Source organism: Corylus avellana, chromosome ca4 (genome assembly GCF_901000735.1).
Source record: "Corylus avellana chromosome ca4, CavTom2PMs-1.0".
Lineage (NCBI taxonomy): Eukaryota > Viridiplantae > Streptophyta > Magnoliopsida > Fagales > Betulaceae > Corylus > Corylus avellana.
The window spans coordinates 20,308,694-20,330,808 of NC_081544.1; the positions used below are offsets into that span (position 1 = coordinate 20,308,694).

Sequence of the window (22,115 nt, forward strand, 5' to 3'; positions counted from 1 at the left end):
ACATTTTTCTCTTGCTTGAATCTCATTTCTGCCAGCAGTCCCTGTAACCAAATCATTTATTTGCTAGCCTCAGTCACAGCTATGTACTCTGCCTCTGTAGTGGATAGAGCAACAATCTTTTGTATCTACGAAATCCAACTTACTGCAGTAGTACTTACTATGAATACATATCCGGTAGTGCTCCGCCTGTGATTTACCTCAGCTGCAAAGTCTGCATCTACAAACCCTTGTAGTTTTAACTCGCCTCTTTTGAAGCACAAACATCTATCAATGGTACCCCGTAAATACCTTAGTATTCACTTAACTACTTCCCAGTGCTGTTTTCCAGGATTTGTCATAAATCTGCTCATAGCTCCCACTGCATGAGCAATATCTGGTCTCGTGCAGACCATGGCATACATCAAACTTTCAATGGCTAAGGCATATGGAACCTTAGCCATGAAGTTCTTCTCTTCTTCTGTCTTGGGAGACTGATCCTTGGATAGTCGGAAGTGATTAGCCAAGCGTGTGCTAATTGGCTTAGCATCACTCATGCTCAACCTTTTCAGAATACGGTCAATATACTCAACCTGAAGAACCTGCTGAACAACAAGAGAGTCCAACTCCTACACCCACACCTAAAAGGTCTGTTTGTCCACATGTATCAAACAGGAAGTACATGAATTTTTGTATCAGTGTAGCTCTTGTACGGAATATATTTCCCCTTATAACGGCGAGATTACGGGTTCACACGGACAGCACGTGTTTTTTTTCGGCTGATCTGGCACGAACTTATTGGTTGCTTTACAGCTCCGGAAAAATTGCCAAACACCAAAACGGATCTCAATTTCAGACCCTTTTGCTTATCGGAGTAAAGAGTCCAACGGAACTGATATACGAAAAACTGAGTTGAGGCGCGTGGTGGTGCGAAAGATAGGGTGCGGCGCGTGATAGATTTAAGCATGGAAGGATTTCTTCGCTGGTGTCAACGACTCTCTACCTCTGCCTCTTGTTCTTCTGCTTCTTCTTCTGCTGCTGTCGTGGACGCCATTGACTATAACAGCCATCATGAGCACTCAACAAACGACGCAGTACAACCATCATCGTCGTCTTCAGAAGATCAGAAGGAGCTGACGATCATCGTGGACCTCGATATCTCGGGCTTGAAGCGGATCAAGGTCCCCGAGCGGACCAATCCCAGAGTCGCCCCCACGGACCCTCATAAGGTCACTCACGCACACAATCTCTCTCTCTCTCTCTCTCTCTCTCTCCCTCCCCTCTCTCTGTCTGTCTGTTTGTCTGTCTGTCTGCTTTTGTACGATTCCGATAAACTGATAAGATAAGGGCCGCATATTGAGGAGTTGCTGCTGCAATTAGTTCTGTCCTTTTCTAGACCGAATAATTGATTCAAATTTATATGCGCTGTATCATTCTATTCTCTCTTTCGCTCACTTTATTTGACTCTAAATAAAACAATTCTTCATTTCTGATCAACTTGTGATTCATTATTGTTTTACTTTTGACGAGTTCAAATTTTGCGTGTTTTTCTTTATTCGTGTGCGGGTGATTGTGCGGATATATGCACATATATATATATATATATATATATATATATATATATATGGTGTTTAAGCAGTCCATATCCTTTTGAGTGCTTCTTTGGAGAACACCGAGAGCGCCGAGCAACTTCGTGCTCTCGGTCGATTTGTTAACCGAGAAACAAAAAGGTTTTTCCGTTTTTATTGTTTTATTTTTTTATTTTATTTTTATTTTTTATGTGATTTGGAATTTCTTTGTTTATCAATTTCGTGCGCCTATAATCGTATGAAATCGTATTATCAGCTTCACAAGTTATATGCGCGTATGTGATTGATATCTTGCTCTTGGATAATTTTGGTTGTGAAAATCGCATACATGGAATTTTTCATAGTTTTATCAAGGACACTGAAAATTTACTTAAAGAGTGCAGAGTTAAGTTATTGTTTTATTGTGCTACTTTTGGAATTTGCAATTATAGAATATACTGAAGAACATGGTTTTAGTCTATGCAAGTTTATAGTTTCTGTTTTCCTTCCTTGTAATTGGCCATAGAGGTACTTTATTTATGATCTTTGGGGTTTTGATAAGTCAAAGTTGCCAATCCAAGGTAGAAGTCAAGTTATAATTAACAGATGAATCTAATGGATGAAAGTAAGACTGTGATTAGTCCTTTAATTTACTATCAGATATGGTGTTCTGGTCGAATTGATGCACATAATCAGTTCATTTTGCCTGTTGATCCTTGCTCTACTTCTGCTGTTGATGGCGATTTACCTATTGATAACTAAATTTACCGGACAAACAAGCGACCCATAAGAAAAACATATTACGATGGATTTGATTTGTTCTTTGGGATGTGAAACTGTCCTGTCTTTCGTAAAAGCATTTTCCACATTGTGCTTCCCAATCAGAGGGAAACAAAATTCATAGAATGCATTCAGATATGAATTTACAGATGTGAGATATTGACACTGACACAGATGGATATTAAGGTTGAGTCAATGTGGTCAAGAGTGATGAAACTCGGGTGAATTTGATCAGGGTGAAGAATCTGGTGTATGTTCATGTTTTGATAGTGGTCCAACAATCTTATTTAGGTTTGCTGACAAGTTCCAATTTGTTTTGAATTGAATAATCTTTTGATCAATGTAATTTTTGTTCAGCGTGTCTGTAGGTAAACATGCCATAGAAAAAAAAAAAGAATATTAGTTTTAAATGGGTACTTTGTTTATTAACTGAAAAGATAGAATCTGTAAATGGTTCTTGAGACATTCTTGGGAATTGTCCATTCCTTTGCTCAAGCATCCTTTCACATGCATGGAACTTGTATAGGATTAAAGGAGATATTCATTATTATGGAATATGTTTCGTGAAAAACTATGCAAGGACTTGAACAAATCTAAATATTATACTTACCTTGTAAGCTATAGAATAATTAGTTCTTCCTCTTCCTTTTTATGACAGAAACTGTATATAATTACATCTGTTTAGATATGCATTAATAATACTATCTTTCTTTTTCTCCTACTTATGCTTTCAATTATTATTTGTACTTGCTTTTGAAGAGTTGCTAACTAAAATTTGATTTACTCAGAGCATGCTTGACAAAGAATTTTTCACAGAATATGGTGAGGCAAGTCAATATGAAATTCAAGAAGTAATCGGCAAAGGAAGCTATGGTGTTGTTGCCTCTGCAATTGATACTCACACTGGAGAGAGGGTAGCTATAAAGAAAATCAATGATGTCTTTGAGCATGTTTCTGATGCCACACGCATTCTACGAGAAGTCAAGCTACTTCGGCTACTTCGACACCCAGATATCGTACAGATAAAACATATAATGCTTCCTCCATCTCGAAGAGAATTTCAAGATATTTATGTTGTGTTTGAGCTGATGGAATCTGACCTTCACCAAGTAATTAAGGCAAATGATGATCTTACACCTGAACATTATCAATTTTTCTTATACCAGCTTCTTCGAGCTTTAAAGTATATACATTCAGGTTGACCTCAATTTTCAATGTGATTTGATAGAATTCTCATGGGCTTTTACAATTCAATGGCTCTGATATATATATATATATATATATATATTTTTTTTTTTCATTTTTGTTTCTTGGCAGCAAATGTTTTTCATCGAGATTTAAAGCCGAAAAATATACTTGCTAATGCGGATTGCAAGCTGAAGATATGTGACTTTGGCCTTGCTCGTGCATCATTTAATGATGCACCCTCTGCAATTTTCTGGACTGTATGTCTTGCTTTCATTATAAAAGTCATGAAGTGCCATTCTTTTTCTTTTAATGCTTTATAAAGCCTATGCATCTGCTGACTAAGTTTATTGTCTAAGGATTATGTGGCAACTCGATGGTACCGTGCTCCTGAACTCTGTGGTTCATTTTTCTCCAAGGTGAGTATTACAGATTATGTTTCCTATGATTTCAAGTTCAAATGATTTGTCCTATTGACATACATACATTCATGCAAACATGAGCTTTACTTCACTGAGAGCTTTGAAATGATTTTCTCTGGATATGTGTTTAAGCTCTAGGAGACTGTTCACTTCAGTGTGCTTAGAACCTTTAATGGTACTGGATAATGATAAGCTATACCAAAGCATGCGTATATAGCAAAACATGAGCTTTACTTCATTGAGAGCTTTGAAATGATTTTCTCTGGATTGTGCTTAAGCTCTTGGGGACTCTTCACTTCAGTGTGCTTAGAACCTTTAATGGCACTGGATAATGATAAGCCCTTACTAATGAAGTCCATTGAAATTTAAAGATGCTATATAACCTAGTATGCGAAAAAACTTTGAGTCTTAAGATCATGTCTCTAACCTGGTTATAGTTTCTCTGGACTATGTTTGATTTGGTAGACTGATTTTCTAGAATGATGAATTTCTTGCTGTTGTTTTATGATGTTGATTAATCCGGTTTCTTCAGTGGGCGAGTTCTACATAATGTCTTCTTTGATTTGTATAGAACTAATCCCTCTCATATTTTGGTAATGCATTTTCATTAATTGTTTTTTGCAGTACACGCCCGCGATTGATATATGGAGCATTGGATGCATATTTGCAGAAATGCTAAAAGGAAAACCCTTGTTTCCTGGAAAAAATGTGGCACATCAATTGGATCTCATAACTGATTTACTTGGCACTCCTTCTGCTGAATCCATATCAAGGGTCTGTTATCTTTTTCTGTCTCTTTTGCCATTACATTGCTCTTAAAATAATTGTTTCAAAATATTTAAGTGGTTGTTTTGTTAAATTCCTACTCACATCTATTTTAAACTTATGCTCCTGATTGCTCACCAATCGGGTTGTTTGTATTACCTGCAGATTCGGAATGAAAAGGCTAGGAGATATCTAAATAGCATGAGTAAAAAGCCTCCAACTCCTTTCTCACAAAAAATCCCCAATGCAGATCCATTGGCTCTTCATTTACTAAAGCGTATGCTTGCGTTTGAGCCCAAAGATCGCCCATCTGCTGAAGAGATAAGATTTTAGTAAACTGATTGTTTTCAGTTGCATTTTAAAATTTTCTTATTTTTAAATATGGTTAGGCATCGTATATATCTATTTTTCCTGACACTAGCACTTGTTTTTTTTCAGGCATTAGCTGATCCATATTTCCAGGGGTTGGCGAATGCAGACAATGAACCATCTAGGCAACCAATTTCGAAACTCGAGTTTGATTTTGAAAGGAGGAAGTTAGTAAAAGATGATGTAAGAGAGTTAATTTATAGAGAGGTATGGCTACTGTGATGGTAGGGCTTCAGTTGTGATTTATATCTTGATTTGACGGTGTTCTCCTACACTTGCCATTTACTTATGGTGTAAATCTCTAAGCATACAGATTTTAGAGTATCATCCACAAATGCTGCATGAGTACCTTGAAGGTGGAGATCAAAGTAGCTTCATGTATCCTAGGTACTATTGTCATCATTACTACTACTTTTACTTTCAATGTTGATGATGATGGGTGTGCGCACGCATGCATGTATATGAGTGAGTGAGTGAATCCATCAGAAAATAAGGATCCCCCTAGATGTCATGGTGATTGGGAGGGTCCAGGTCTCAGCTTCCTATGGGCTTGTTTGATCAAACTTTTTAGAGGGTACTTTTTGCTTTTTGGTCATAATGTGACATAAAAGTGAAAGGAGTTGTAAGTGTTTTGTATGTTGAGTTGGTTGTTAATGTTTTTGCTTTTTTGCTAAAACACAAAAGCTGTCCTAAAAACTTTTAATGCTGTGTGTTCCATATATGCACTATGGGTTATCTTGTGATAGTAAGGAGTGCAAAAGACACGTGGAAAGTTCCCATAGAAGGCTTTGAAAATGACTATTATCACCATTTAAAACAACAAAACACTATTTTCTGATTTATTGTGGATCTCGGTACCTTACCAATTTTCTTCAATCTTGGTCATAATAAGTACAAGTTACTGTGTACTTCCCAACTTCAGGAACAAGGGAATATTGTGGTTTGCCACTTGACATTGCTGCAAAATTAACTTTTTGCATGACACAAAATCCTGTTTCTTCTTGAGAGAACTATTTTTACTTAGAGAGGAATTCTTTTGCACGATCTAATTTGATCAAATCATGATAAACTTTTCATGTTGATGGTGTTTTTTTTTTTTTTCCTTGTTTTGTCCTAAATGAGTTTTATGTCAACCCAGTGGACTTGATCGATTTAAGCGACTATTTGCCCATCTCGAGGAACAATATGGTAGAGGTGAAAGAAGCACTGCACTACAAAGGAAGCATGCCTCCTTGCCTAGGTCAAGTGTTGAACAAAATATGTTTATCTTTCTGATTGCTATGCAATTTGTTTTGATTCTATTATCTTTTCCCCACTGATTGTTACCCTTTCTATCAACCAGGGAAAGGGTTTCTGCACCCAAAGATGAGACTACTGACCAAAATGGTAATTGTAAAAAGAGTAATGCAGCTTCAGCTTCTCGTGCAACCCTTCAGAGCCCTCCAAGGTCAGAAGGGATTGTGACAGCTGAATATACTTACCAAAATGCATCAGCTATGCAGAATGGCTCTAGCATTAGTCCTCACAGCCTGTTGAAGAGTGCTAGCATTAGTGCTTCTAAATGTGTGGGTGTAAAAGGAAAGAATTGTGAGGTAAGTATTCTCTGAATACGTACTAAATTCTATTTGTTGTGATAACTCACACATCATAAAAAACACTTTCCTTTTCGATCTCCGACCCCCTCCACCAACCCACTCCCAACTCCCCCTCCCCACCCCCAAAAAAAAAACCCTTTTTCTCCTTTCGTGATGTTACTTATATGTTTCCTCTTATGAAGAGTGTAGTAGAGAATGAGGTACTATTGTTTGTGTGTTAGAACGTTTTGTTGCTTGTGTTCTTTTATTGACAAGATGAAGATCACTGGCTATGTGAAAAGGAAGCTTGAATTGTGTGGTGTGGGACACATAAATGTAACTCTGCATCCTCTGTTATGTGATCTCTGCTGTATTTCATTGCAGGAAGAAACAATCCAGGAACAAGATGAAGCTGTGGTTAATTGTTTCCCGTAGAAACTCACAACACTATACCCCCTAGAATTATACTTCTGATCTGCGCATGGGATAGCTTTGTTTTTACACGCTAGGCCCATAAACTCCCCCAGTTTGTGGGTGGTTGTAGTATTTATAGTGATACTAATTGTGGATTTTTGTTTTCCTTTTATTTTTTTCATTTTATGGCTGGGACTTTTCGTTGGTGTCTTTTATTAACAATACTGAACTATTGAATTATCCTTTAGCTGTTATATGATATGAAAACTTAATATCTATCGAGAAGAATTGCCACAACCCAGGAAAAGCACTAGCACTCTAAAAAGGCTAGGCAATATGCAATTCACTAAAATCACTTATAAAGTTCAATCTCACCTAATAAGGAACCAATGTGAAATTTAGCACCTATGAGTACCTTTATAATCTACTCACTTTATGTGGGCTAATCATCTTTCTAACGTGAGATTGACATTATTAAGTTGCTCTGATATCATTGGTAACAACCTAAAAAAAATGTTAACTACGTCTGTGCTATCGCTTCAAAGTAGCTAGTTAAGTTTCAATTAGAGCTCTTTGAAATTATTTATAAGCTTAAGCCCACCTATTAAAGAACTAATGGGAGAGTTAGCATCATTGAGTGTTTTTATAATCTATCCACTTTATGTAGACTAATTATCTTTTCAATTTATGACTGAGATGTCGCAAGAATGATATTGTTGACATAGCTTTGCTTGGTCTCTGTGATACTTCTTGGAACTTTATTTTATTCATTTTATTATTAGGGGTATTAAAATGTAATCATATTTGGCATAACTAGTAAGCGTGAAGATTTGTGCTTTTAACTTTATGAAGCGTGGAAGGATTCCATCAGAGATTTTATGTGCTTCAGTCTTATTATACCTTGCTAAAAATTTCCATTCGGTCAATTGAACCATTGCACCCCCAACCCTAAGGGTTGGCCTAGTGGTGTAGGCTTTGGTCTTTGGCAGTGAAAGTTCATCAAGGTTGGGGTTCAAATCTTTATAGGTGCTACTAAATTACTAATCCGTTGGAGCCACACACTCCAATCTTGCTCCAGTCCATGCAAATGATGTGTTTTGCACAAATTCAAGGTTTGACTCTCAAGTTGGGTACAGGCGCACTTGAACCCCCACCCCCCTAACACATGTAGGATAACCATGAGAGGATTGCTATTCCCATAGTCAAAATGGTCGAATACATGTTTGGTATGCTAGAATGTGCTAAAAATGCAATAATTATTTTTATAGAATAGTATGCTAGAATGGGCTAGAGATGCAATAATTATTTTTATAGAATAGTTATTTCGTTGTTTGGTTTGTTTATTATTCATGGACATGAATGGCTATTCCTCATTTTGAAGAATATATATTCTTTCCAAAAAGGAAAGAAATAGCTATTCCAAAAAAATGGAATTGTCCTAAACTTGTGTCTAAAAAATCTTCTTCTTTTTTTTTTTCCTTTTACTAGGCAAAAAAATGTTTCTATAAGGGGATTGTTAGCGGCCCCAATATAAGCAACCCACCTCAATGCGCAAGCAGGGTGGGCGTGACCACCCCCGAAGCTTTTGTTGGGGCTTGAGGTGGTTGGACCCATGGCCATGGGACATTCTTTTTTCGCCTGGAAAAAAATAATGATTTTTTGGAAAAATAATTTTTAAAATTATAATATTTTAAAAAGTTTGAACAAACTATGATTCCATCTCAATTAAAAATTTTGGTCATTCATATATTGTCACCCAAGAAAGAAAAAGGAAAGTCATTTCATTCCAGCTATTTATATTACGAGTAATACTCAATTCTTATTTCTAAAGAACCATAATTTCAGTGAACTAACATAACCTAATCGACAATTCTCAAATGAGATGTTTGAGAAAATACAACTTAGGTAGCAATACTCTCCTCCAACAGAAAAGAAAAAGGAGGAAAAACATACAAACAGAGGAATCGGTCCGTGAAGCAATATGCAGCTGCTTCTGCCAAAACAAGAGATTGGTGCTTCATTTAACAAACATTCCAGCCTACTCAAGTCATTTCTCAACAAAATACTGAAATCACAATTAATGCATGGCTGGAAAATCAATTTTTGTCATCATTAGCATAGATTATAGGACAAAGATCACCATCTCCATTTTACTTAAAATGAAGATGAGTCATTTTATGATTATGATTTAATGTTGTTGCATTTAACAGTGTAAATAATGTCGTATTATTTTAATTTTTTAAATAATGTGTTAACATATTTATCATATGGCTTTATCTATACAATTAGATATAACAACATTAAATCTTAACCATAAAATGACATTCTCTCTATTTTAACCAAAGCTCCTAACGTACCAAAGTCAAAACAAAGGCTCCTATAAGCCAATTGCTGCGTACCTTGCTTATAGAGGGAATAACATCATCTCCAGTTCATTTTGGACTAGAGAATATCTAGTTTATGGTTAAGATTTCTTCTTAGAAATCCTAAAGCCATAAATAGGACATATATCTACTAACCAAAAATAATAATAAAATATTATTTTAGATTTAAAAAAAAATAAAAATAAAAATAATAAAATATTAGAAAATATTTTTTTTTTAAAATAAGGGTGGCCGGCCAGCCCATAAGAGGGTGGCCGGACCACCCTTGTTGGCCTGGGGTGGCTTTGGCCACCCTAGACCGGCCGGTCCCCGGCCACCCCCAACAGCCAAACTAAAAAAAAAAAAATAATTTGGCCCTAGGGGGTGGCCGAACCAACCCATTGGGCCATGGGGTGGCTTCGGCCACCTTAGACCGCCCCTTAGGGCCAAACTAAAAAAAAAATTTAAATGAAATAAATAAAAAAAAATAAATTAATGGGGTGGCCCTAGGAAGTGGCTAGACCACCCTTAGTTTTTTTAAAATATTTTCTAATATTTTATTATTTTAATTTTAATTTTTTTAAAATCTAAAATAATATTTTATTATTATTTTTGGTTAGTGGACATGTATCCTATTTATTGCTTTAAAATTTAAAATTTCTAAGAATAAATCCTAATTATAAACTAAATATTCTTTTCATTTTAGACTGAAGAGGATCCTTTTTTAAAATTTTTAAATAATACGTTAACATATTTATTACATGGCATTATCTATACAATTAGATATAACAACATTAAATCTTAACCATAAAATAATTTTCTCTCTATTTTAACCATAACTCCTAACGTACCAAAGTCAAAACAACGGCTCCTATAAGCCAGTTGCTTGTGGAGAGAGGCAGAGAGCACATAAAAGATACCTACGTTTGAAAGTCAACCAAACAATGAATGTTAGTTGATGTTAAATGTTTGATGCAAAAAAATAGTAGGAAAAGATACGTTATACATCCTCTACTCATCTTTCTCCTATCTTTTCACTTCTCAAAATCACCGTTGGATTTGTAGGGCCTATGTATAAGACCCACATAACCTCATAAATCTAATGATAATTTTAAAAAGTGGGAGAATAGAAAAAGAACAAGAAGCGAAAATGAAGCATCATATATGGAAAATAGAAAAACCAGAGGTCCCAATTTTTTATTTTTTTATGTTTTTGGTGCCGCTAAAATGGAAGTATAATGAGATAAAACTGCGCTAGTTTAGAAGCAGTTCTTATTATATAACAAAAAAGGGATAAAATGAAGTCCATCAGACAATTATCTACTAACTAATTTTCCAATTTTTTTTTTCACTTGATTGGCATCAGACAACTTTGAACTTGAGACATTGCCACTCATCTGGCAGAGAATGGTATACTCCCTTTTAGCCACTTCCGTCAAGCTGTCCATGAGAGAGAAGGTGTGCCATATATTGCTGCAAACAAGGAGGGAAAAAGCCAAAGTCAGAGAACACTGTAGTGATGGAGTTACCTGGAAACGGATCCACGACCATTCTTTTTTGATCTTTATGTTTCTTTCAGGCGCATATTTCACTTGGGGCCAGTTGCACAGAAATTATTGGTCAAACATTCACCACTAAACCTGTACAACGTTATGTTTAAGAACTCCATTACTTAATAAATCAAAGGTTATAAGTTTTCCCCTTGCTAGAACGGGAACAAATAAACTTTTAACCCAAAGCTTCAAGTGCAGAAGCTAACAAGCGGCAGGCAATTGTCCTTGAGATATAAGTTAGGTGGAAATGGGGAATAGAGTACCAGGAGGACACAAAAGCAGCTTATAAAAGGGAATTTGCACCGACATAGCATTCACACCTATAAATATGCACCTGAAATCTTTCAGTATACTACTACAGCTTGTTTACTGCCTGAGATGTTTATCATGTTTTAACAAAATCTGGTGTGGGTCTGCAAGTTGGCCCTCATATTGTATAATGCATTATAGAACGTGGCATTTGAAGCTAAAACCACTAGCTTCACATAGAGTTTCAAGCCCATTTATTCATGGAATCAAAGAACCAACTTTTATTTTTCAATTAGTCTTGTTGCAACAGCTCATCTTTAGTCCCCTTTCCAGACCAACTTACCCCAAATAGAATTTTTGGAATTGAAGGGTGCAATACAATTTTCACCAAAACAGGATATCATTACAGAAATTGAGGACCAGCATACAAGTAAATTACATAACAAAAATTTCAAGGTTTCATGCATCTAATCTTTAAGCATCAATTTTTTACTTCAATGGCCCAATTAATAACAAAAGAACATGTACAAGGGAAAAGGCAATGAATTCGTACATGTAAAAAAGTCACTAGATGTAATTGATCAATCAGCTTTCCTTAGCAAACAAAACTCAGTGAAATCATATCAATAATCATACAGATGCAAAAAGTTAGTATACTCAATAAGTAGCATTGCAGCACTTACTGCATGATATTGGTATGGCGATTTCCCTTGACGCTCAAAGTGTTTTGCCATGATGCAGAACTCGAGTGGGCCCCACTCTTCCGCTTCGAAACAATTGCCAAGTGCAGCTTTATATAACTAACAGCAAATCAAAAGCCCAAATTTCAATCCAAAGACCAATATTATATCAAAAGGAGACAATTGTCACATCCAAAACTACAAACTGGAACTCTGAAATCATATTTCTCACAAACCTTAGCTGTGTCGGTCAAGAGCTCGGTTCCAGCAGGGTAAGACGCATAGTATTGGTCAGCTCTAGAATACCCAGCTCTCGTTCTGCAACACCAAAAACCCAGAAACAAAAAAGGCCACAAAATAGAGAAGGCCATAAAAACATAAGCACCAAGATCAAGGCGTGTTTTTAGCATTATACAGGAGCTTGAAGTGGTACTAGACTCACGTGTTACTCGTGTAAGCATAGCTCACGACCGTAGTGAAGCAGAAGAATCCGGTATAGGACACAATTCTCCGAAATTTCTGAATGTTCAGAACCTCTTTGAAACCATTGTATACTCTCATCGTTGACGATATACAAATTGTCCCTGAAAGCCAAAATGTCCAAGCAGTCATCAGCGAGACATTTAATCAAACATTTGGCGATCATGTGCGAACTGCCATCTTAATCCTACCTAGCTACCTCCTTGGATCCTTTTTTTTTTTTATGAATCTTGGTGTTGGGTGCTGGGATTTACAGTAGAAGAATACCAGATTAGAGGGTACAGTAGTTGGGGAAGTTTGGGGACTCACTGAGTCACTGTGATGTAATTTGGTGGGTTTTTTTAGTTACCTTTGGAGCTTCCCAGTTGTGATTTCGAAGGCTTCACAATCCACAATTTTCTGTTTGTTTGTTGTTCAAATCTCCCAGCAACACTAGCATTGATAATTAATCTCCATGGAAACAAATACGAATGTGCGTACAAAATGTCGTCAAGGATGTAGGGTGAGACTCGAGCAAGGAGAGACGAAGAGAGTAGAGAAGGTTGGCCACTAGTTCGCTACGATACGGCTTTCACCAAAAGAGAGTTGGTAATGAACATTTAGAGCTATAGTTGCCTTCATATATTCTTCAATCTCGACCGTCCATTGCTTTTACAAGTAGATATCCGGTTATTCTCTCTACTCATGGTCGAATCGTTGACAACAAAGTTTTTTATTTTTTTTTTAGTAATAAAAAATGGTAGGCCACTATTTTAACTGGGCGTAATCATAGTAGCACTTACTCCCTGAAAGTCGTACACAAAAGGCCTAGACAGTGGGAACCACAAGTACTCCCTTAAGTCCGACTGAGCCATAACCTGAACTAGCCCGCATCAATGAAAATTCAGAACGGTTAATATTGATCAGACATATATGGAATTCTTCATTGAATCATTGTAGAGATTCGAACTCATTCCTTAATACATGTCCTAATTACTCCTTTTTTTTTTTCTTTTTTTTTTGACATATTCACATAAGAGGGGAAAGAAGATTCAAACTAATAACTTTCATTTTATAAGGTGTGATCTCTAACCGATTGAGTTACTATTTAGGAGACACCCAAAATCGGTTAGTTTGGTACCACAACTCAAACAAAATTGCCCAATGAAACCGTTGGAAAGCTATCAATGTCAATTGGTGCAGTGGGTCAATCGACTTATAGGACCCTATGCTTATTCTTATAGATTTGCTATTTTCTGGTCTCTTTTTCAAATCTATTATTGAGTCACATGTTTAATGATGAATTTAAAAAATAAATAAATAAGAAATACTAAATCTCATAACTTTGATTCTTGAGAACATGGATAGGTTGGTCAAAGGTAATCCTTTCCAGTTAAGAGATCGGATCGATCTCCCACGTCATTTTTGCGAGCGAAAAAATAAAATAAAATTCAACTGCAGTTTCGAGTTTTGAGTTTCAAAAATCTAATATTTAGTCTTTTATGTTTTCTTTGATTTTAATTTAGTATTTGGATTTTCAATTTCGAAAATCAAGTCCTTAAATTTTTCCTAAATTTTAAATAAATTATTCTATTACTTTTTCATCAAAATTTATGATGTAAATAGATAGAGCGTAATTGGACGCATAGGCGTGTCATCATTAGAATGTTGAAATTGAGAGTTTGTTTAAAATAATTTTAATTGGACGAGTTTGTTCGAACGAAATTGAATCTTCACGTGGCAAAATAGCGTGCCCAAGTAGGTGAGAAGTGACCCGCATTTAAATGGTTTTGACATACATCGTTCGAACGAACCCTAAGTTTGTTTGAAACTGTTAAACTAATAATTAAGTGATTAAATTTATCTCTTCCTATCAGCTCTAACTTTTGGAATAACTGGTATTACGTGAGATTAATGCATTGCATCTGCCATGTGTTCTTTCTAACAAAACTAATTGTTCATTTCCTAATTGTTCTTTCTAAATCTAGATGTAGGCTTCTATTTTCTAAACGGAAATCCTTCCCTAATTGTTCTACAAAATGTCTCTGTTGCCATATGATGGCTCTTCTATTTTCTAAAGATGAAATCCTAATAACCTTTCAAGGAAGATAAAGAATAAGATATATAATATATCACATGTTTAGGTATGAGCAGATGAAATCCTATTTATTTATTCAAAATCCTTTTTGATTCTTTGATTCGGTCCAAGTCATCTCTTTCTCAAATCTAGATGTTCTTTCCATAGACATTTTCCCTTATTCTGACTTTTTGCAGAAATAATGATATAAGGAGGACTAGAGTCCTCTTAAAATATTCATAAATGTGATTTTAAAAAGTAAAAACTATGTCATATTTGAAAGAACTCTTTCGTGAGTAGAATCTGTGTTAATCAACCCTGTTATGATTTACTAAATCAAACAAAGACATATAATAAGGCCTTTCATTTCAAACGTCTACGTTTTGGACTGCTTCAATTGTTTTTATCAATTATCATACTATATAATATTTTTAATTACCTAAATTAGGATTACCCTAATTTTATCATTTGTTTTGTGCTTCCTTTATCCCATTCAAAAGTATTAGGTAAGCTAAGTTTTTATGTAAAAAATTACAAAATTACAATTTAAAAAATGCAAATTTTTTTCATTTTTAAACCAAAGGTAAAGGAATATTTAAAAAAAAAAACACACAATTTTAAAGTATAAGCTACGACTTTAAAAGATCAAATTACAATTTTATCCAACGTTTAACTACATTTTTAAAAATCACATTTAAAAATCCTAACATTTGAAAATTATTTTCTTAGATCGCAATTTTTAAAATCACAAATCCGAAAGAAAGACATGAAATAAAAGATAACACGGTGTTACAGTTTGCAAGCGACTGAATCAAAACACCAGAAGTGAAGTGGAATAGAACTCTATTGTTCTTGGTTGACTTTGACTCTACTTCACCTCCCCTTGTATTGCTTAATTAAGGGAAAAAAAAAAAGAACGAAGAAAAAAAAAACAGAGCGGCAACCCATTGAAATAAAGCGACTCGGCAAGAACTCAAACAAAAAAGTCAAAACATCTGGGATTATTTCTATGAAAGTTGTCGATGTTTCTTGTATTAGCCGATGCTGCTAACAATGGAACTATAAATTCGATCGCCTTTCAGTAAGCTGAATGCTCAGTACGCTCTCACTCTAATGGGCTCGAGAAGTTCCAACTTACTCAAGCTCCTCTTTTTCATCTCCTTTCTCCTCTTCCTCGTCATCTTCGTCCTCTACCACATTGCAGCCTTATCACCACGCATTGAGGCAACTGTTGCAGAAGATCCAATACCACGCACTTCCTCAAGGCTCTCCTTTTTCTTTCCGGATGATGCCCTCCCCGCCAAAACCGGCTACCTCTCCGTCAATCAAACCAGCAGCTCTGCAATTTTTTATGCCTTGTACGAAGCTCAGGACCCCATTTCGCCGCTCTCCCAAACCCCAATTGTCGTATGGCTCCAGGGCGGCCCCGGCTGCTCCTCCATGGTCGGCAACTTCTTCGAGATCGGCCCCTGGCGCGTGACATCTCGTTCTGATTCTTTTGTACTTGAATCCAATCCGGGTTCTTGGAACCGCATATTCGGCCTTCTTTTTCTTGATAATCCAATTGGAACCGGGTTTAGTGTTGCTTCTACACCGGAAGAAATCCCAAGAGACCAATTTTCTGTTGCCAGCCATCTTTTTGCTGCGATCACTTCTTTTATTGAATTAGACCCTCTGTTCAAGTCTCGCCCGCTATACTTCGCAGGTGAGAGTTATGCTGGGAAGTTCGTTCCAGCGATTGGGTACCATATTTTGAAGGCGAATGCTTACTTGCCGGCTTCAAAGCGGGTGAACTTGGGCGGCGTTGCTATAGGGAACGGGTTGACGGATCCGGTGAACCAGGTTTCCACTCACGCTGCGAATGCTTACTACTCTGGTTTGATCAATGAGAGGCAGAGAAATGAGTTGGAGAAATTGCAGCGGGAGGCAATTAATCTGACCAAAATGGGCAAGTGGAGAGAGGCAACAAACGCAAGAAGCCACGTTCTGAGTATGTTGCAAAGAATGACAGGGCTGGCGACATTGCATGATTTTAGCAAGAAAGATCACCCGTACGAAACGGAAATGGTTTTTGATTTTTTAAGGAAAGAAGAGGTGAAGAAGGCTTTGGGAGTGAAGGAAACGTTGGTTCAAGACGTGTGCAGCGATGATGTGGCGGCTGCTCTGCACGGCGATTTCATGAAGAGTGTGAAGTTCATGGTGGAATTTTTGGTGAAGAGGAGCAAGGTTTTGCTGTATGAAGGGCATCTGGATATGAGGGATAGTGTGGTTTCAACGGAGGCATGGGTGAAGACAATGAAGTGGGAGGGGCTTGAGGAGTTCTTAATGGCAGAGAGGAAGGTTTGGAGAGTGAATGAAGGGCTTGCTGGGTATGTGCAGAAATGGGGGAATTTGAGCCATGCTGTGGTTTTAGGAGCTGGGCATCTTGTGCCTAGCGACCAGGCATTGAGTTCCCAGGCAATGATAGAAGACTGGGTTTTGGAGAGGGGTTCGTTTGGCTACGAGGATATTCAGAATGAGTTATTATTTACACTTTTTGATTAGTAGGATTTGTCATCAGATTTATGAAGTTCAGTGTAAGTTTTATATGTTCTTCCTCAAATTCTGTTCAAATCATGCTGAAGATGAAGGTGGGATGCTAATTATGTACTTTGTATGATATGGTGGCACATCAATAAGCAACTTATTAGCTGAATAGCAGTTGCACCAATTTTCTTGATTGGGTCTCCCAATGGTTTTTTCTTTGTTTTTTTTTTTAAGTCAACGGCCTTGGCCTGTATTTCTTATTTTAGTCTGACGGATCAGGATCCATTGGATTTGTATTTCTTATTGACCTGTCAGATCCGTGAGATTAGCTATTCTCAATGATTCGTATTTTGTCGGCTACAATCTTGCTATTGATTTTGTGTGGAAAGAATCAATGATCAGTTAAAATTATATATCTATTACTAGACATCAAACATGTGATAGGTATTGATAAGGGTATAAATTCTTTATAAGTATTCTTAAATTAAGAGATTTGTAACCCTAATTATTTGTATTTGAAATTATTTAAAGGAAAAAATATAAAAAAGCCTCCTAAGCTATTAGACATTTGCAATATAGCCCCTCAATGTTTAAAAAAGTACTAAAGTAGTCTCCCAAATTACCAAAATGTATCAAAAATGCCACTTATTTTTTTATATTCCTATAATATCCCTATTCTTTTTTTTTATATTCCTATAATACTCATATTCTTTTAACAAATAAAATAAAAAAAAAAAAAAACCAATGGGCAAATAAATACAAAAAAAAAAAAAAAAAGTTTTTTGAAATAAATAAATAATTAGTTACTATAGTTGACCTAAATTATAAATTGCTTCATGTCGTATTAATGTAAAATCAAATGTACGGTTCTTGAGATATTCCAAAAAAAAAAAAAAAACAATTTAGTCCCTAGAGTAATTTGTAATTTAGGCCAATTATAGTGACTAATTATTTATTTATTCCAATTTTTTTTTTTTTTTTTTGTATTTATTCGCCCATTGGTTGTTTTGTATTTTTAAAAAATTGTTTGGCTTTTTTTACAAGTATTTTATTTGTTAAAAAATAGGGGTATTATAGGAATATATATAAAAAAAATGGTCTTTTTGATACATTTTGGTAGTTTGGGGGGCTACTTTAGTACTTTTTGAATATTGAGGGGCTATATTGCAAATAGCTGGTAGTTTGGGGGGCTTTTTTTTTATATATATATTTTTTCCTTATTCAAAATCGAGTAATGCTATATACCATCTTTCTATCCTCCTAAAATTGATGTAGCTTTCAAAATCACCATTGGATCAAAATTCAAGTATATTTCATTTAAAATTTAATGGTAATTTTAAAAGTCACATCAACTTTAGGAGGATAAAAGATGGTCGTTAACATTATTCTTTTTTTTTTTTTTTTGACATGTCCACACAAAGAGGGGGGATGGGGATTCAAACTAGTGACCATCGCTTCATTAGGCGTGGTCCTAGCCGATTGAACTACCTTTTGGGGACCCTAACATTATTCATTTAAATCACATATAATGCTCTATTCGAATCAAATATTAAGGAAATGGTAGCCAGACCACCTTTAATTTATGTCCAATTGTATTTGAATGTTTGTCACTTTGCTAAAAAAAAAAAAAAAAAAAAAAAAAGAAGGTGTAATTACCTTTTCCCCCATCAACTACAACTCATTTTTCATTTTCTCTCCATGAACTACCAACTGTACCACCCGAACTCTATGAACTACCATTTTGTGCCAAAAACTCTAATTCTGTCAATCAAAGGTGTTAACTCAGACGGTCAACCCGTTACATTGCCCCCATGAACTACAATGCATTGTCACTTTACCCCATGAACTGTAACGCATTGTCACTTTGACTGTCGGAGTTAACGTTTTGACTGACAGAATGAGGGTGTTTTGGAAACAAAATGGTAGTTCATGGGGGTCAGGTGGTACAGTTGGTAGTTCATGGAAGGAAAGTGAAAATGCATTGTAATTGATGGGGAAAAAGTAATTACCCCTAAAAAAAATCTATTCGGTGAGATATGTGAGTTTCAATGTAGCGCCCCAGATTTAAAATCTTCATTTAAAGATATTAATTTGAAGATAATATTATTTTAATATTTATATTAAGTAATGAGACTTGTTCATGAAGAATTTATGGATTATATGAATACTATATGAATGAATTTTTATTTGGGATCATTACATCCTAAGGTTTAGGATAGATTATAGCTTGATAATTTAGTTTGCGACTTTAAAAGATATGATGGTATAATAATACATATTATACATTTAAAGGAAAGTTAGCTTTGAGGGATAATTGGTTTGGTGTTAGCAAACGAAAAAGGGTGTGAGAATGGTTATATGAGATTAGATATAATTTTAATAAAAAGTGGGCCCAAGGTGTTGCTAATAATGCTCATCTCTTATTATATAGGACTGGATCCCTTCATGCATAATTCACACTATTTTCTTTCTTTTCCTTTATTTATTACTCTATTTCCACACTTCCCTATCTTTTTCCATGAGGCCCCCACCCACTTTATTTTCTTCCTTCTTTTCTTCTTTTCTTATTTTCTACTAGCACACTGACCCCTCTTTTCCCCCACTTTCCCCAATGCAACTTACTACTATTCATTACTCATTTCATTTTCTTCCTTCCTTCTTTTACCACAGGACTTTGACTTTTCTTTTAATTTTCTTAATTTCACCTACTCTCATTGCTTTATTACTTAACGGAGAGGAAGAAACAGAAGATAGAGAGAGAGCTTTACGGATGTAAGAAAGAGAAGACAGGGGGAGAGAAAATGTTGCAATAGAATGAGAGATGGACAGAGAAGCATGAGAAAGAGAAAACGAGTGAGATGCTGAAGGGGAGAAACAGAGATTGAGAAGATGGCCAAGAGAAAGAATTGCAAAATAATAAAAAGGGGAAAATGCAGTTTACCCCCCTGAAGTTTCAGGGGTTTTTCAATTTTAACCCAAAAGTTCAAAAATTGGCAATCTACCCCCCTGAAGTTTCAAAAATTGGCAATTTAAACCCTACGTTTAATTTTTCCGTCTAAATGGACGGAAATCTGTGAAATTACATCACTACCCTCAGTCTTTTTTTAAAAAATTTCAGTCCAATTTAACGGAAAAATTAAACGGAAGGTTTAAATTGCCAATTTTTGAAACTTCAGGGAGGTAGATTGCCAATTTTTGAACTTTGGGGTTAAAATTGAAAAACCCCTGAAACTTCAGGGGGGTAAACTGCATTTTCCCCTAATAAAAAATGGGTTCTTCAAAGGAAAAATTCTTCTTCCTTTAGCTATGGGTATTTGATTTTAAGTTGAGTAATGGGTCTTAGGTGAGAACCTTTTGATTTAATCAGGATGATATTAGGCGGTTTCACTCTTGAGGATTTTGAATTAGTTTTGGGAATTGATTCTCTATTTTTGGGCTGAGTTATAAGATGGTTTCGGTTGGATTTTAATGGGTTAACTTTCCTAAAGGAGTAGAATGGAATTAATTGATTTTCATGAATTGTTATTAATTTAGTTGTGAATAAACAGAACAGGACAATAAGATATTTTTCAAGATGATTAATTAGCTCATAGCTTTAGTCTAGAGGTAAGTAAATTCACTACCCCTTCTAAAATTACTTCATGTCATGCTATTTATACATTCTTGTATCAAACTGTAAATAATTATTTTATTTATTTGTCATGGAGATATGTTGCATGTATGAAAGACTTTTAAAAGAATTATTTAGAAAGCTTCTATTTCTTTAAATGCTTTCTAAGAACAACAAGTTTATATTTGGAAAAGTTTCCATTTTGAGAAATGATGATGATTATAAGAAAGAAAAATAATGATAAACCTCATACATGTTGTCCTAAGATACATCAAAAGAAGTACACAGAAAAGTACAAGAAATGAGTTAAATGTTTATGAAATAAGGGCACATGTATGGAGGAAAGTATTTTTTGGCCCCAAGATAAGTAAGGATGAGAGGAGTTCGGTACTGATACTCGGATGGAGGCGAAACTACTGGAAGAGGCTATGCAAGAAGGTGGTATTCTATTAACATGACCGTTGAGTGCACCAAGAAAGAGTTAATTGACGGTCGGGCATGGCTGGGGCCACAATTCAGTGCCGTGGTCACAAGGACCCGCAACCCTCGTACATAGGGGTAATAGTGTACATGAGCCTTAATATGAAAAAATGATAATATAATTTCATCGATGATATACTATGATTTACAATGATAAATTACTATGATGATTTATAATGATGCATTATGATGATGATTTATAATGATGATTTATGACGATGATTTATTACTAGATGTAATAGTATGTATATACTACGGGAGATGCAACTGTACATACATGTATTATTATGACTGGTTGTATATTTATTTGTGAAAACAATTTTTAAAACTGAGAACAAAGAGTAAAACTATTTACGGTTGTGGATTTTACTTGCTGGGCCCCTTTTGGGCTCATTCAATTTTATTTCTTGTTTTTAGATAGAAATGACGCTAAAATAGGAGGCCGGAATGGGGGCAAGAATAATTATTGACTTTCATAGTCTTTTCATATCAATTATTGTAATAATATGAAATTCCGCAACTGAAATTTTATGTTTTCTAATTTCGCTTGTAATAAAATCTCTTAAAGAATATTTTATACATTTATCGTATTCTTTAAAAAAAAAATCAAGTACTCTGATATACCTTATAGATCTTTGCAAAAAAAAACTTTTATTGTAAAAGAAGAAAAGTGGCAAACTCAGCCTTAACGGGCTGGGGATGTTACAAACCTCACTTTGTTTCAGTAAAAAAACAGGAAAAAAAAAATGAACCCGTTGAAGCATCTTCTTCATCAAATTTCGACCATAATAGTCGTTGTCAGCTAGAATCGTTGATATCCAAATTTTTCCCAAAGTCTCCGAAGTCTCAATTCTAGCCATAATAGCTCCTGCCAACGAAAAAGACTTTGAAGTCGAAGTTCTGACGATAGTCGTTGATGCCAACCAGAGTTGTCGAAGTCCAAGTTTCGGTCATAGCAGCCATTCAAATTCAGGTCATAGTAACCATTGTTCAATGCTTTGATGTTCAAGATTAATGCTTACTAAGAGACCGTTCATCTTATGGGGGAATGATAAGGATAAAAAA

General features: G+C 35.4%; 3 protein-coding genes across 6 annotated transcripts; 2 read left to right on the top strand and 1 right to left on the bottom strand.

The window, feature by feature from the left end:
* The first annotated feature begins 786 nt into the window (after window positions 1-786).
* Window positions 787-7,307, top strand: LOC132177466 (mitogen-activated protein kinase 9). 2 transcript variants are annotated; one of them, XM_059589801.1, is made up of 11 exons: window positions 787-1,205; window positions 3,113-3,521; window positions 3,642-3,769; window positions 3,869-3,928; window positions 4,556-4,705; window positions 4,862-5,015; window positions 5,133-5,272; window positions 5,379-5,452; window positions 6,204-6,305; window positions 6,408-6,657; window positions 7,024-7,307. In XM_059589801.1, exons 1-11 carry the CDS (start codon window positions 942-944, stop codon window positions 7,072-7,074), a joined length of 1,782 nt encoding a protein of 593 aa, XP_059445784.1. In that variant the 5' UTR covers window positions 787-941; the 3' UTR covers window positions 7,075-7,307. The 2 variants fall into 2 exon arrangements, with proteins under 2 accessions (XP_059445784.1, XP_059445785.1); XM_059589802.1 differs by lacking the exon at window positions 787-1,205 and adding an exon at window positions 1,608-1,706.
* A 3,364-nt stretch (window positions 7,308-10,671) lies between these two features.
* Window positions 10,672-12,978, bottom strand: LOC132179176 (uncharacterized). 3 transcript variants are annotated; one of them, XM_059591835.1, is made up of 6 exons: window positions 12,728-12,978; window positions 12,570-12,621; window positions 12,341-12,482; window positions 12,135-12,216; window positions 11,902-12,018; window positions 10,672-10,889 (listed from the first exon to the last, which is right to left on the bottom strand). In XM_059591835.1, the coding sequence occupies exons 3-6, from the start codon at window positions 12,457-12,459 to the stop codon at window positions 10,839-10,841; spliced, it is 369 nt and encodes a 122-aa protein (XP_059447818.1). In that variant the 5' UTR covers window positions 12,460-12,482; window positions 12,570-12,621; window positions 12,728-12,978; the 3' UTR covers window positions 10,672-10,838. The 3 variants fall into 3 exon arrangements, with proteins under 3 accessions (XP_059447818.1, XP_059447817.1, XP_059447816.1); XM_059591834.1 differs by lacking the exon at window positions 12,570-12,621; XM_059591833.1 differs by lacking the exons at window positions 12,570-12,621; window positions 12,728-12,978 and having other exon boundaries at window positions 12,341-12,563.
* Window positions 12,979-15,547: 2,569 nt separating this feature from the next.
* Window positions 15,548-16,978, top strand: LOC132178193 (serine carboxypeptidase-like 50). Its single transcript, XM_059590643.1, has one exon. The coding sequence runs from the start codon at window positions 15,548-15,550 to the stop codon at window positions 16,976-16,978; it is 1,431 nt and encodes a 476-aa protein (XP_059446626.1).
* Window positions 16,979-22,115: the final 5,137 nt, after the last annotated feature.